General features: G+C 41.0%; 1 protein-coding gene across 5 annotated transcripts in view; it reads right to left on the reverse strand.

The window, feature by feature from the left end:
- The window catches only part of cep350 (centrosomal protein 350), a 158,676-nt gene that overhangs the window by 48,171 nt on the left and 94,793 nt on the right, over positions 1-15,712 (reverse strand). For 4 of the 5 annotated variants that reach the window (XM_060830073.1, XM_060830075.1, XM_060830072.1 and 1 more), the window contains exons 22-27: positions 15,521-15,693; positions 14,868-15,064; positions 12,988-13,175; positions 9,454-9,541; positions 2,805-2,951; positions 1,377-1,567 (exon numbers count right to left, since the gene is read on the reverse strand). In XM_060830073.1, the coding sequence (XP_060686056.1) occupies positions 1,377-1,567; positions 2,805-2,951; positions 9,454-9,541; positions 12,988-13,175; positions 14,868-15,064; positions 15,521-15,693 (984 nt within the window). The remainder of the gene's footprint in view (positions 1-1,376; positions 1,568-2,804; positions 2,952-9,453; positions 9,542-12,987; positions 13,176-14,867; positions 15,065-15,520; positions 15,694-15,712) is intronic. The other variant, XM_060830074.1, reaches the window with a different exon arrangement.

Raw genomic sequence — 15,712 nt, forward strand, 5'->3', positions numbered from 1 at the left:
TATTTATTTATTAAACATGCTAAGCCTGAATTAAACCTTGCTGAAACCACACTTGGATACTGTGTGCAGGCTGATCATCATACGAGAAATAGAAAAAGGAGAAACTGAAGTGGGTACACAGACAAGATTGACAAGGTTGATCACAAATGTGTGGGGTCACATGTCAAGAAAGGGTTGACAGGTTACATCTCTTTTCTGAAAGGCAGCCAAAAAGGGATGCAATAGAGGTCTTTAAAATGATAAGAGGGTTTAACAGACTGGATAAAGACAGAATGCTTCCTTTCAGAGGGAAGAGCATTTCTTGAGGCCACAAGGTAGTCATCAAGAAATCCAACAGGAAGATATGGAAGTTTTGCAGAATTGGATTACAAAAATGAAGGGAGTGGTTGAATCAAATATCATATAGGTGTTTATGGGGAGGTTGACAAGATTAGAGGGAGAAAGGAATAGAGGGGTTAGGGTTATAGATGAGCAAAGGTGACAGAGACTCGAGTGGAGCAGTAACACTGATGTTAACTGATTGGAACAAATCAAAGAATCCCTACAATGTGGAAACAGGCCATTTAGTCCATTGAATCCATAATGACCCTTTGAACAGCATCCCACCCAAACTCTCTCCCCAACACTATCAGTGTAACCCTGCATTTCCTACGGCTAATTCACCTAGCCTGCACATCCCGAGGCACTATGGACAATTTAGCATGGCCAATCCACATAACCTACACATTTGTGGAGTGCAGGAAGAAACACACACAGACACAAACCCACACAGACAGTTGTCCGATGGAGGAATCGAACCCGGCACTGTGAGGCAGCAGTCCTAGCCACTGAGTCACTGTGCTGCCCTAATAAGGCATGTTTGTATCTTCTATAGTGTATACAATTGTCTTCATAGGATAAAAAGCTGATAAAGTTGATAATTCCACCAGGAAGGAAAATTACTGCAATATTTGCATACACCTCCAGTTTCCCACCACACTCCACTGAAAGGCAAAGCAAGTTTTGCACTAGTGAAACTTTTCACATTGCAATCCCATTCTGAGACTGTTACTCCAGGGCAATGGTGTAAATAAACATGATGAGGGTAAGAAAAAAGCTCCCCTACTTGGAGAGCAGTAGCAGTGAGGCCATATTGATGTTTTGCTGCCCCACTCGCAGGGTCAAACATGACAACACCTCAGGTGGGATAATTAGAAACACCATTTGCAGCAAACACACTGCCTTTGAAAACAGTCAAATGGATTTCATTTATTTATCTCTGCTCAGAGCCACTCTCTCTCATCCTCTCTATAACATCACCAGCTGACAAATGAGGTGGTTAGGCTTGCCAGCCTTTCACAGCAATATGCCTTATAAGAAGCCATAAGAGATATTACTTTTCATCCATATGACTGCGCATCTTCTTCAGTTTTTGCAAGATGCTGCTGGTCTCACTGCCTGAAATCGAAACAGGGGAGGGACTTCGCGTCTCCATATCTGTTTGCAGGGGACTGGAAGCGGGGCTCACTTTGGAAACATTCTCCACTTCTGGTTGCCCTGCATTCCGCTGCTCCTGTCGAGTTGGAACCTGAGAATATAACAAGATGGACACATGGAAAGTTAAGTTTGCTCCTAAAAGGAAACGACTCCAGAATTAGTTGCAGTGAAACACAGATGAGATTCAGAGACTGGTTTCTGCAAATAAGCAACATCATTTCCTTTCAGGCAGGCAGAGCTTTTCATTTTCTGGGGTCAACAATTTTAATACACAGGTAAACAATGATATGCGTATCATACCTGGAGTGCTCCTCAAGAGGTACATATTGCAAATTGAGAAGGTGCAATGCAGCTTCTAGAATGATTATTTGGTTAAAAGTAAATTATGACTCCGGCATTCTTGAGTATGGAAGATTAGGGAATACCTAATTTAGTTTCAGGCATTTATGATGATGAAAGGAACTAATATGATAGCTGGAGAGAATCTTTTTGTGGTGTGGAAGATCAGAACAAGGGGTCATAATTTTAAAACCAATGCTAAGACATTCAGGAAAGGCTTTCATATATAGGGTGGTGCGAATCCCAATATTTACCCTTTCCTACCTCTCCCTGCTTTGCCCCATTCAAAAAAATGTTTTAGGCTTTCAATTAATTGTAATTTCAAAACTGAGACTTTTTTTTTGTCTGTTGGGAATGTTTATTAAGGGAAACAGAAACTAAGGCAGGGAGATGCAGATCAATTATAATAGAAGTAAGTACAAACAGATGAGTGGCTCAACAACCTAGTCCCGTTCCTATGCACATGATCAAGTGCAAAAATGTTTTGACACCTTTGTAGGATATGCTGATAACAGGTCAGAGCCAGATTGCAGGGAGCGAAAATACAGGAGCACAGATACATTGGGCTAAAAGCTCCATTTCTTATGCTGTCACTTCTTCAGAATGCAGAACAAAATTCGATATCGATGAATACAAAGGATGGTATTCTCGGCAGCTGCAGGTATTCCTGCAAGTACAGTTTTAGGTTGCAGAGATTTGGTCTCCACATAAATAAACATGTGGACATATTATCAACTTAATATTTTACAGAAAAGATATAAGAATGGTTTGTCTGCTAGTGAGAAACATCAACTTGAGCCTCAGTACTTTTATTAAGTTTTATTTATATTGTAATAATAATATAGATTAGAAACCTTGCTGATAGCAAGCTTGGATTGAAATTGATCACCCCTCATTAAAGCTGTTGATTAAGTAATTTCTTACTTTCGGACTAACTTTGCATTGAACAGTTCAGGAAGGTAGGTTGTTTGCAAATGGCGGATACTAACCAACTTGCTGTCCCCAGCTGATTTGAGTTTCTCCTGAATTTTGATGGTGGTCTGGCGCATACGTTGAATCTCCTCCTGCTGTTTCAGAATCATCTGCCTTTCCTTGTGAGCAGCCCTGTTGGCTTCTTGAAGACGCTTGATTTCAGCCTGTGATGAAATTGGATGCAATGTATTACCATGTTAGAGACAAACCAAACATGCTTTTATATCATCAATAAATTTATTTTGACGACAAACTACAAACAAAAATGAAGTCAGGACACACAAGCCACAACTCATCAACTTATAAGTTGCAATTTCCAGGTGACAAAATATAACGCTTGGTCTTATGAAAACTTTTTTTTCCAGACAAAATGTATGTGCAACACTAATTCAAACAGACAAGTACTCCAGATGGAAAATTATCATTCTTTTTCGACAACTGGTGTCTGAGTGAGCATTCTGATTTTATTTCAGGAAGTTGCTTTCTGATCTGTCAGGATTTGGAGATGCCAGTGTTGGACTGGGGTGTACAAAGTTAAAAATCACAACACCAGGTTGTCGTCAAAAGGGTTAATTGGAAGCACTAGCTTTCAGAGCGCTGCTCCTTCATCAGGTGGTTGCGCAGTACACAATTGTAAGACACAGAATTTATAGCAAAAGTTTAGTGTGATGTAATTGAAATTATACATTGAAAAATACCTTGATCGCTTGTTAAGTCTCTCATCTGTTAGAACGACCATGTTAGTTTCACTTTCATATGTAAATCGCAAAACGTTTTTCTAAAGAAGTTACATTCTCAGGTTAACTTTAACAATTGGTGTCAGCCCAGATAACGTGTTGAAGTGGTGAGTTAACCTGAGTTCTGAAACCTGAAATACTGTCCTCAGCAGCCAAGTACTTCACAGAAGAGAAAGATGACGAACAGACAGACTTCCACTCTCGAGAATTGCGTATTAGCTCTTGCTGCTGAGCAAGTTGGAAAGTGTGCCTGGGTTGATTGAATACAGAATCTGGCAAACCTGTAGTTGGTGCAACAGCAAATAATGTAACATCCCATGTCTGTGCGACACTGCCCACAGATTGGCAACACCTATGCCAACAAAAATCAGCAACTTGTTGCGACCATCACTATATTTTTCTCATTTTTGGTTTGGAACTATAAGCTGAAGTTAAGAATTGAACTTTGAGAAGCAACTTGTTTTAAAACAAAAAAAAGGAAGAACGTCTGCTGCCCTGGAAAGACAATGCAGATTAATTACTGGTCTAAGAACACTCCAGATGTTTCAGCACCAGGGTGCTGCTGTGCTCAGAGACTAGTTGGACGTTAAATTAGACAATCTAGGAAGGATCGGTACTGCCAACTAGTGAATGTTGAAAAAGAGGAGGAAAACCAAGTGAATTGGCTCTAACTGGGTTTTAGGTAGGAGACAGTTTTGGTTTGGACTTCTTCTGCACTGGTTGTCCTTGGTTGCTCTCTTTAATTATTTTCCAGTGATTGACTTGTTGAAGGTTCTGAGGAAAAATTCCCAGACTGTGTAAAAAAAAGTTGTCTCCAAAGGTCTGTGGAAGCCATTTTCATTGACCGGTGATTTTGGAAATCAAGTCCTATGTGCCTGTAATATGACTCAACCAAGGATTTCATGAAGGCATAATATGCAGCAGATAGTCATTGAATGGGAAAATTGCAATTCATGTCTTTTCTAGTTTACCCATTAACTCTGTCAGTTGGTTTGTAATTATAGACCAGTGAGCCTTACTACTGTTGTTAGCAAAGTTTTGGAAAGGATTGTAAGAGATAGGATTTATACTCATCTAGAAAGGAATAATTTGATTAGGGATATTTAACACTTTTGTGAAGGGTAGGCTGCGCCTCACAAATCTTAAAGTTCTTTGTAAAGGTGACCAAACAGGTGGATGAGGGTAAACAGTTGATATGATGTGTATGGATATCACTGAATCGTTAGATAAGGTTCCCCATGTTCGGGTATTGCACAAAATACAGAGGTATGGGATTGAGGGCGATTTAGCAGTTTGGATCAGAAACTGGCTACCTGTAAGACGACATAGGGTGGTGTTCATCATACAGTTGTTATTAGTGGTGTACCACAAGGATCAGTTTTGGGGCCACGATCGCTTCTCATTTTTATAAATGACCGGGATGAGGACTTAGAAGGATGGGCTAGTAAATTTGCAGATGATACTAAAGTTGGTGGAATTGTGAACAGTGTGGAAGGATATTGCAGGTTACAAAGGGACATAGATAAGCTGCAGAGCTAGGCTGAGGGGTCGCAAATGGAGTTTAATGTGTATAGTGAGAGATTCACTAGAGAAGTAGGAACGGGAATACAGAGTACTGGGCTAAAGGTAAGATTCTTGGTAGTGTGGATGAGCAGAGAGATCTCATTGCCCACGTGCATAGATCCCTGAATCAGGATGAGAGAGTTGTAAAGAAGGCATATGGTGTGTTAGCTTTTATTGGTAGAGAGATTGAGTTTCAGAGCCATGAGGTCATGTTACAGCTGAACAAAACTCTGGTGCGGCCGGAGTAATGCACACGGTTCTGGTCACTATTATAGGAAGGATGTGGAAGCATTGGCAAGGGTGCAGGGGAGATATACCAGGATGTTGGAGGGAAGGTTTTATGAGGAAAAGCTGAGAGACTGGAGGCTGTTTTTGTTGCGGAGAAGGTGAAGATGTGACTTAATAGAGGCATACAAGATGATCAGAGGATTACATACGGTTGACAGTGACAGCCTTTTTCCTCAGATGGTGATGGCTAGCACAAGGGTATATAGCTTTAAATTGAGGGGTGATAGATATAGGACAGATGTCTGAAGTAGGTTCTTTACTCAGTAGTAAGGGCGTGGAATGCCCTGCCTTTCAGCAGTGGACTCAATAACATGAAGGGCATTTAAATGGTCATTGGATAACCATATGGATAATAATGGAATAGTGTCGGTTAGATAGACTTTAGAGGAGTTTCACAGGCTGGTGTGACATCGAGAGCCGAAGGGTCTATACTGCACTGGAATGTTCTATGTAAGTAAGGTTAATGTTCAAAGAAGATTGACCTTGCACTGTATATATTAATTTGATTTCCTTACAGTCCATCTGCATTCTGTTAAACTTGTTTTATTTTTGTTTAAGTTCTAACCTTGGTGTCCAAGATCTGTTATTGCTAAAGTGAGGTTAGGAACAATTCAGCAATTTTGAGAGTTAGTTAATATCTCAATTTCACTGCGTTCTAACTTGTGGTAGTGATGTAATTTGGCTTGGCTTGTAATTTGTTTCAAACTTCAAATTTGCAATTGATGAATATAACAGGACAAAGGGAAAACCATAAAGGTGGCTTTAGGTCAAAGTAATATGAAACAAAGAGACAGGGCAATGTTTTAATCAGGCTCATGGCAGCAACTCACCACCTTTTCCAAAGCAATTAGGATTCCAAAATAAGTGATCACCTAAACAGCAATATCATGTCTTGTAAGCAGTTTAAAAAAAACAAACACAAAGGGCAAGGGGGAAAGCAAGGGTGAAAACTGAAACTTTTAAATGGCAGTAAGTGTTGCATCCATTACCTTAATGTCATAAATTAAAGACAAGTCAAGTGCACTTGACAACTGGTTGTATTGTAAGAGCTCATTCATTGCAATAACAAGCAGGCAGCTAATTTCTTTCACATGGAGGGATGAGGCAGGGGGAAAGTCAACAAATTCAAAATACAACAAGTTGCATAAAATGCATTGTGGCCTCATTGTACAATCATTCTTAGAGTCATACAGTCGTAGAGATGTACAGCACAGAAACAGACCCTTCTGGCCAACTCGGCCATGCTGAACAGATATCCTAACCTAATTATTCCCACTTGCCAGCACTTGGCCCATATTCTTCTAAACCCTTCCTAATCATATACCCATCCAAATGCCTCTTAAATGTTGCAATTGTACCAGCCTCCACCACTTCCTCTGGCAGCTAACTCCATACACGTACTACCCTCTGCGTGAAAAGGTTGCCCCTTAGGTCTCTTTTATATCTTTCCCCTTTCACCCTCTAGTTCTGGACTCCCTGACCCCAGGGAAAAGACTTTGCCTATTTACCCTATCCATGCCCCTCATAATTTTGTAAACCTCTATAAGGTTACCCCTCAGCCTCAGACGCTCCAGGGAAAACAGCCCCAGCCTGTTCAGCCTCTCCCTGTAGCTCAAATCCTCCAACCCTGGGAATATCCTCGTAAATCTTTTCTGAACCCTTTCAAGTTTCACAACATCTTTCCGATAGGAAGGAGACCAGAATTGCACGCAATAGTCCAACAGTGGCCTAACCAATGTCCTGTACAGCCACAAAATGACCTCCCAACTCCTATACTCAATACTTTGACCAATAAATGCAAGTGCACCAAATGCCTTCTTCACTCTATCTACCTGCGATTCCACTTTCAAGGAGCTATGAATCTGCACTCCAAGGTCTCTTTGTTCAGCAACACTCCCTCAGAGCTTACCATTAAATGTATAAGTTTTGCTCAGATTTGTTCTCCCAAAATGCAATACCTTGCATTTATCTCAATTACAATCCATCTGCCACTCCTCAGCCCATTGGCCCATCTGATCAAGATCCCGCTGTAATCTGAGGTAACCTTCTTCGCTGTCCACTACACCTCCAATTTTGGTGTCATCTGCAAACTGACTAACTATGCCTCTTAAGCTCACATCCAAATCACTTATATAAATGACCCAACATCAATCCTTGTGGCACTCCACTGGTCAATGGCCTCCAGTCTGAAAAACAACCCTCCACCACCACTCTCTATCTTCTGCCTTTGAGCCAGTTCTGTATCCAAATGGCTAGTTCTCTCTGCATTCCGTGCGATCTAACCTTGCTAACCAGTCTCTCAGGGGGAACCTTGTCAAATGCCTTACTGAAGTCCATATAGATCACATCTACCACTCTGCCCTCATCAATCCTCTGCTAATTCTTCAAAAACACTTCGGCTCAAAGCCATGTTGACGATCTCTAATCGATCCTTGCCTTTCCAAATACATGGACATCCTGTCCCTCGGGATTCCCTCAAACAACTTGTCCACCACTGACATCTGGCCTGTCCTTATCACCCTTCTTGAACACAGCCACCACGTTAGTTAACCTCCAGTCTTCCGGCACCTCACCTGTGACTATCAATGATTTAAGTATCTCAGCAAGAGGCCCAGCAATCACTTCCCTAGCTTCCCAAAGAGTTCTAAGATACACCTGATCGGGTCCTGGTGATTTATCCACCTTTATGCATTTCAAGACATCCAGCACTTCCTCCTCTATAATATGGACTTTTTTTAAAGATGTCACCATCTATTTCCCTACATTCTATATCTACCATGTCCTTTTCCACAGTAAATACTGATGCAAAGTACTAGTTTAGTACCTCGCCGCCTTGCTGATCTTTGAAGGAGTCCTACTCTCTCCCCAGTTACCCTTTTGTCCTTAATGTATTGTAAAAACCCTTTGGATTCTCCTTAATTCTGTTTGCCAAAGCTATCTCATATCCCCTTTTTGCCCTCCTCATTTCCCTCTTACGTATATTCCTATTGTCTTTATACTCTTCTAAGGTTTCACTCGATCTATCCTGTCTATACCCGACATATACTTCCTTTTTTTCTTAACAAAACCCTCAATTTTTTTCGTCATCCAACATTCCCTATAACTATCAGTTTTTCCTTTCACCCTAACACCCTACTTGCTCTGGACTCTCATTATCTCATTTCTAAAGGCTTCCCATTTTCCAGCCGTACCTTTACCTGCAAACATCTGCCCCCAATCAGCTTTTGAATGTTCTTGCCTAATACTGTCAAAGTTGGCCTTTCTCCAGTTTAGAACTTCAACTCTTAGATCTGGTCTATCCTTTTCCATCACTATTTTGAATCTAATAGAATTATGGTCGCTGGCCCCAAAGTGTTCTCCCACTCACACCTCAGTCACCTGCCCTTCCTTATTTCCCAAGAGTAGGTCAAGTTGTGCACCTTCTCAAGTAGGTACATCCACATACTGAATCAGAAATTTTTCTTGTACAAATTCCTCTCCATTCTAAACCCGTAACACTGTGGAATTCCCAGTCTATGTTTGGAAAGTTAAAAACCTCTACCACAGGCACCATATTATTCTTACAGATAACTGAGATCTCCTTACAAATTTGTTTCTCAATTTCCATGACTATTAGTGGGTCTATGATACAATCCGCATAAGGTGATCATCCCTTTATTATTTCTGAATTCCACCCAAATATCGTCCCTGGATGTATTTCCAGGAATATCCTCCCTCAGTACAGCTGTATTGTTATCTCTCATCAAAAACCCCACACCCCCCTCCTCTCTTGCCTCCCTTTCTATCCTTCCTGTAGCATTCTCAAGGTTTGATTAATAATCCTCCCCTTAATCTGCACTACTACTGAAGATAATCATAGCAAAGCATTGCCAGTAGGAAAACCTTAGTCAGAAACATCATGGCATGGAACTGTACCCCTAAGCACAGATATACTTTACATTCAGCAGCATTTCAAGGAAAAACTGGATCGTCAGTAAAAAAAAAGTTTGCAACAAAATCGGAACCTTTGGAAAACATGCTCAGTCATAAAGTATTAGTGGATAGCCTGACATTTTCCCTGGAATTCAGCGACTCATACCTGCTCCTGCTGCAGCCTGAGCAGAAGCCCACGTTGTCTCTTACGGATGGGTGGCATCTTGTCATCTTCTCCCTTGTCTCGAAGGCGTCTGGTTAGAGAACATGGCAAAGTCACATGAACATAGAACATAACAGCACACCACAGGCCCTTCAGCCCTCGTTGCGCCGATCTGTAGACCCAATCTGAAGCCCATTTATCCTACACTATTCCATTTTCATCCATATGTTTATCAAATGACCATTTAAATGCCCTTGAAGTTGGTGAGTCTACTATTGTTGCAGGCAGGGCGTTCCACACCCAAACTACTGAGTAAAGAGCCTATCTCTGACATCTGTCCGATCTCGACCACCCCTCAATTTAAAGCTATGTCCCATTGTGCTCGCCATCAACAGCAGAAAAAGGCTGTATGTCCACCCTACCTAACCCTCTGATCATACGTCTCGATTGTCACCTCTCAACCTTCTTCTCTCTAATGGAAACAGCCTCATGTCCCTCAGCCTTTCTGAAGACGACTTTCCCTCCACACCAGATAACATCCTCGTAAATATCCTCTGAATCCACTTCCTTTCTATAACGCAGTGATCAGAACTGTATGCAATAATTCAAATGCGACCACAGAGTTTTGTGCAGCTGTAACATGACCTTGCGGCTCCGAAACTCAATCCCTCAACCATTAAAGGGGACACATCATATGCCATAACAAACCTATCAACCTGGGTGGCAACTTTTAGGGATCTACGTACATGGACACAGAGATCTTGCTGTTCAACTGTACTACCAAGAATCTTACCATTAGCCCAGTACTCTATTCCTGTTGCTCCTTCAGAACTGAATCACCTCACACCTTTTTGTATTAAACTCCATTTTCCACCTCTCAGCTCAGCTCTATAGCTTATCTATATCCCTCTGTAATCTGCAACATCCTTCAGCACTATCCACAACTCCATTGACCTTAGTGTTATCTGCAAATTTGCTCACCCGTCCTTCTATGCCCTCATCTAGGTCATTTATAAAAATGACAAGCAGCAGAGCCTTGTGGTACATCACTCGTTACTGAACTCCAGGATGAACATTCCCATCAAACACCGCCCTCTGTCGTCTTTCAGCTAGCCAATTTCTGATCCAAACCACTAAAATCACCCTCAATCCCATGCCTCCGTATTTTGTGCAACAGCCTACCACGGGGAAACTTAAATCCAAGTACACCGCTTACCCTCATTCACCTGTTTGGTCACTTTCTCAAAAGAACTCAATAAGGTTTGTGAGGCATGACCTACCCTTCACAAAATATGTTGATATCCCTAATCAACTTATTCATCTCTAGATGATTACAAATCCTACTACTTATAACCTTTCCAACACTTTACCCACACCGAAGGCAGGCTCACTAGTCTATAATTACAAGGGTTATCTCGATTCCCGTTCTTGAACAAGGGGACCACATTCCTCCAGTCTTCTGGCACTATTCCTGTAAACAATGACGATGTAAAGATCAAAGCTAAAGGCTCTGCAATATGTCTGGCTTTCCAGAGAATCCTAGGATAAATCCCATCAGGCTGAGGGGACTTATCGATTTTCACACTTTCCAGGTTTACTAAAACCTTCTCTTTGTGAACCTCAATCCTGTCTAGTCTAGTAGAAAACAGCATGGTATTCTCAATAATACTTCTTCCAGTGTGAATACTGATGAAAAATATTCATTTAGGGCTTCCCCATCTCCTCTGACTCCACGCAAAACTTCCCACAACTATCCTTGACTGACGAAAGATTAGGGCCATTCTTTTATTCCTATTATAGCTATAGAAAGCTTTAAGTTTTTCCTTGTTCCTATCTGCCAACGAACTTCTCATGTCCCCTCCTGGCTCCTCTTAGTTTTCTATTTTGGTCTTTCCTGGCTAACTTGAAACTCTCAAGTGCCCTGACTGAGCTTCACATCTCATCCTAACATAAGTTTTCTTCTTCCTCTTGACAAGAGATTCAACTTCTTTAGGAAGCACACATGGTATAATGATGCACTAATTTACGACAAACTTGAGTAAGTCTGCCCAAGGAGATCACACATTTTTACCACTGCTGAATTAGCAACTAAACCAGAAAGAGAATGATCAAGATTTAAGATTTTGTTAAACAGCAAATCCTTCTTGATATTTTATAACTTTAATCCCCTCCATGCTTGTCAAACTCAATTTGGAGAAAATTTATTTCAACAAGATATTGTTTTATTCTCAAAATTAAAAAGGGTATTTTAAAAGAAAATCTGGAAATAAAATGTTGGTGTCAGTAAAAGTGCCTACAAAGATGCTAAGCAGCCATTAAAAACCCAACTGATTCATGAACAGTGTTTGAAGGAGGAAGTCCTCAGTCCACAACTACTCTGGCATATGTGACTCAAGTATCATGGCAGCGTGGTTGGCATGCATACCATAAATACCAAGCAATGACCATCTCTTGTAATTTGTTTGATAAGAAGTGGTATCATCATCACTGATTCCCTTGCAATTAACACATTAGAGTTACCCTCTACCTGAAACTGAACCAGATCAGGTATAAAGTATTTGTCAATAAAAATAGGATAGGTTAAAACTTCTTCACTAAGTAACTCACTTCCTGTCTCCCCAGTACCTGCCCAAGAAACATAACATCAAATAGAATGTAGCAACCTGCTTGATAAGCACTCTATCCACCAATCTATACATTCACGCCCTTCACCAATAAACAGTGAGAGTTATGTGCACTATATGATGCACTTCAGGAACTCACTCAATTCCTTCAACAGCATCTTCAAAGCCTGCGACCTCTACCACCTAAAAGGACACAGGCAGTAGATAAAATGGTAACACCATTAGTTGTAAGCTCCTCTGCAAGCCACACACCGTCCTGACTTAGGAGTACGTCATTCCTTCACTGCTATAGGATCAAAATCCCAGGAACTCCTTTCCTGTCAGCATTGTGGTTGTACTTGTAGCAGGTGAACTGCAGATGCTTGAGGAAATGGCTCATTATCACCTTCCCAAGCGCAATGAAGAATGGACAACAATACTGGCCTTACCAGCAGCAAAGAAATCCACTGAAATAATTTGTTTAAAATCCTGACCTGTGGGTTAGGACAACAGTCAGTCTTGCATCAATGTGTTCCAGAGCCTTGAACTCCAAACTAACAGCACTTGAGTGTTTTAATGTTTACATTTACCAAGCAGCCTGCAGTAGCTCAAGGCAGCTCACCACCATAACCATTTCGAGAATGGGAGAATAAGTAAATAAATACCAGCATTACTGGAAACATCCCAAGTTCAAAGAACAAACTTAAAAATTTGAAAACAAAATCTAAATTACATCATTCTACTCATTCCAAACAGTGATAAGGGGAAAGATGATGGGAATACCGAGATTCTGCACTACAGCCTCACTGCAATGAGAAAAGACACCAGCTTTCCCCCTTCTCCAAAAAGTATTACTGGAAATATGTGCACATTCTTACATTGCATTTTTGAAAGGCTATTCAGCTTAACATCACTGCATAGGTCAGCTACTCACTTTTTCTGGTGTTCCAACCAGGCCAGCTCTGCTTTGGTCTTTTCCTTCAAGGCTCGTTCTCTCAGCTTGAGGAGTGACACCTGGTGCTGTGCACGCATCTCCTCCTCCTTCATGTATTGTCGCACCATCTCCATGGTGAATTTAGAGAAACTGTCTTGACCTCCTGAGAAGGGCATGCTCAAATCATGCTGAATAGCGAAAGACAGGAGAACAAACAGTACAGAGTGAGGTGATCTACTTCCCCTGACCCAAGCAAAACTCGTCCTGTAATCCACAAAACCTCAGGACTGAGTGCAGACAACAACAACAACAATTAGAAGTAGTTGGAGTATCATAAGATATGCCAATCATGCTGCATCACAAGTGATCCCATCAAACTATCCCAATATTTATCAGGATGAGTAAATGCTGGCTGTCTCATTTCATCATCTGTGAAACACATTAAGACTGACAAAGTCCCTCATACTGATAATTTTCTGGTCAGGACTCCAGTTACTAATTTGCTGCCAGGTTCTGATTAAAAACCAAAAACAGAATAGGAGTTGCACATACAGAGAATAAGGGTGTCATAATTACATCAACATTAGCCAGGAGGGGGCTATTTACCTTCTTGAGCCTATTCCACCATTCCCCCAAATCATGGTAATCTTCAACATCATGACAAATCCCTGTCTTTGTCCCATAATCCTTCAGCATTTTGGTTAAAAATCTACCGATCTCAGATTTAAAATTTGTAACTGATTTCAAATCAATCACTGTTTGTGGAAGGGAGTTTCAAACTTCATCCATTTCTGTGTGTAAAAGTGTTCCACAATATCACACCTCAATGTTCTGACTCTAACATTTTATCTATTTAATCTCTCTTCTTAAATTAAGCCTCGGAGCCCAAGTATCACTTCAGTAAGTCTACATTACACTTCCACAAAGAGTGATACTCTTCTTAAGCCATGGTGCCCAGCCCTGACGGCTTGGTCTGACTCGATTATGAATTGCTGAAGCATGACTTCTAATCCTTTGTTTTCGAGTCTTCTTTGGACATAAATGTCAACATTCCACTGGCCCCTTGATCACTTTTCTGAGCCTGTTTGTGACATTTTCACCCCCACTAAGTTCCTTTGAACTCCACGCTCTTGATTTTCACTATCAAGAAACATCCTATTTTGATCCAACCTCTCACTTGCCGACACAAACTCATCTGTGGTTTTCTTCATTTACTTCATCTCTCAAGGTTGCTTTCTGATTTTATGCTTCCATCTACTTACACTTGAGATCGCTGCTAATCTGTAGAGTGGCGTCAAATTGTGAATGTGGCTTTCCTTTCATTATGAATAGCGAATGTTTAGGGCACCAACATAGATCCATGCAAGATATCACCAACCGTATCCTTCCAATTAGAATATCTCTTAATATCTGCACAAACATCTCTTGTTCAAATCAAATTCCTCTGCAAGCTCCACTTGTCTTTAGCATCTTATTATCACTTTTAATGGACAGTAGAAAGTTATAAATTCAGGGACATACTTAGCAGTCAAATTTAGCTTGTTTTTACCGGACTAGGTGAGCAAGGAATCCCAGTAAATATTAATCTTTGTCTTCACAAAATGCTAACTTGATCACAAAGATTAACCAAGTAAAAGATTTTTTCCTCTTTCAAATTGATAAACTCTGGGCATGTTGTTAGCAAGTGGTACTTATTTTTTTAAAAAACAGCCCCTGCCCAACACTTGCCTTACACTCATTGCCCCATTTGCTCCTTGCCCTCTACATCTGAATCTCATGGCAGGATACCTAGATGATAGAGAGGAGCAACTAACCCAAGCACTGAGATCCCACTAATTGGCTGCACCACTCACCCTTGGCTAACCCAGGGGAGAACTCACTTTTACAGCTATTGAAGCCGATTGATCCTGCACTATGTCCTCATCGGAATCATCCTGCTGGCTGCGTTTCTTCTCCATATTAAAGCGGCGATGGCTCTCTGATGGCAGAAGGGAACGGAAGGATTTCTCTTCAATCTCATCTTCAGTCATTGACTCATCAAACTTAAGGGAGTACTCAGTGGCAACAGAAGCAGAGTCTGGAGAGACAATAAATGATTTACATTGTTCTTTGTTATTTTCCATTGCTCACTGAAAGATTTAAAACTTGAACATGAAGTTAAAGGCTAAGCTAGAATCCTTAGATTGATTATCTGCCCAAGGACCAGATATGGGTTACAATTATTGATTCAACACAACGGTTATGTTGAATCACACATTGTTTAAGGGGGCATGTGGAAGTTTCCTTATGCACAACCACAGATCCAAGGGAAATACAAAGTTGGCTTGAATAGCTTAAGCACATGACTGAATAAAGGAATCTTGCAATAACTCAGTGCAGAACATATGACTATTTGACCCACATAACCTTTGGGTTTGGAAGGAGTGCTTACGTGACAATTGATTTGATTGATTCTAATCATATAACTGAAGAGATGCCATTCTTCATTTAAGCCATGAGATCAGTGGAAGGACAAAACATCATTTCTGGTTACCTTTATCATCAGGTAATGAAGGTACACTGTCACTGTGGATCGAGTCGTCTGCTGCTGTTTGAACCACCTCTTCAATAGAACTATTTCCCTTTGTACAGCGGGAGGTTCTGCTTTTCTCCAAGAATGGCAAAGAAGGGCTGTCTTGTCTACTGCTGCCGCTGCTGCTGCTGCTGCTGTAGAAAAGTCACAGAT

The sequence above is a fragment of the Hemiscyllium ocellatum genome, chromosome 9 (genome assembly GCF_020745735.1).
Source record: "Hemiscyllium ocellatum isolate sHemOce1 chromosome 9, sHemOce1.pat.X.cur, whole genome shotgun sequence".
Classification (NCBI taxonomy): domain Eukaryota; kingdom Metazoa; phylum Chordata; class Chondrichthyes; order Orectolobiformes; family Hemiscylliidae; genus Hemiscyllium; species Hemiscyllium ocellatum.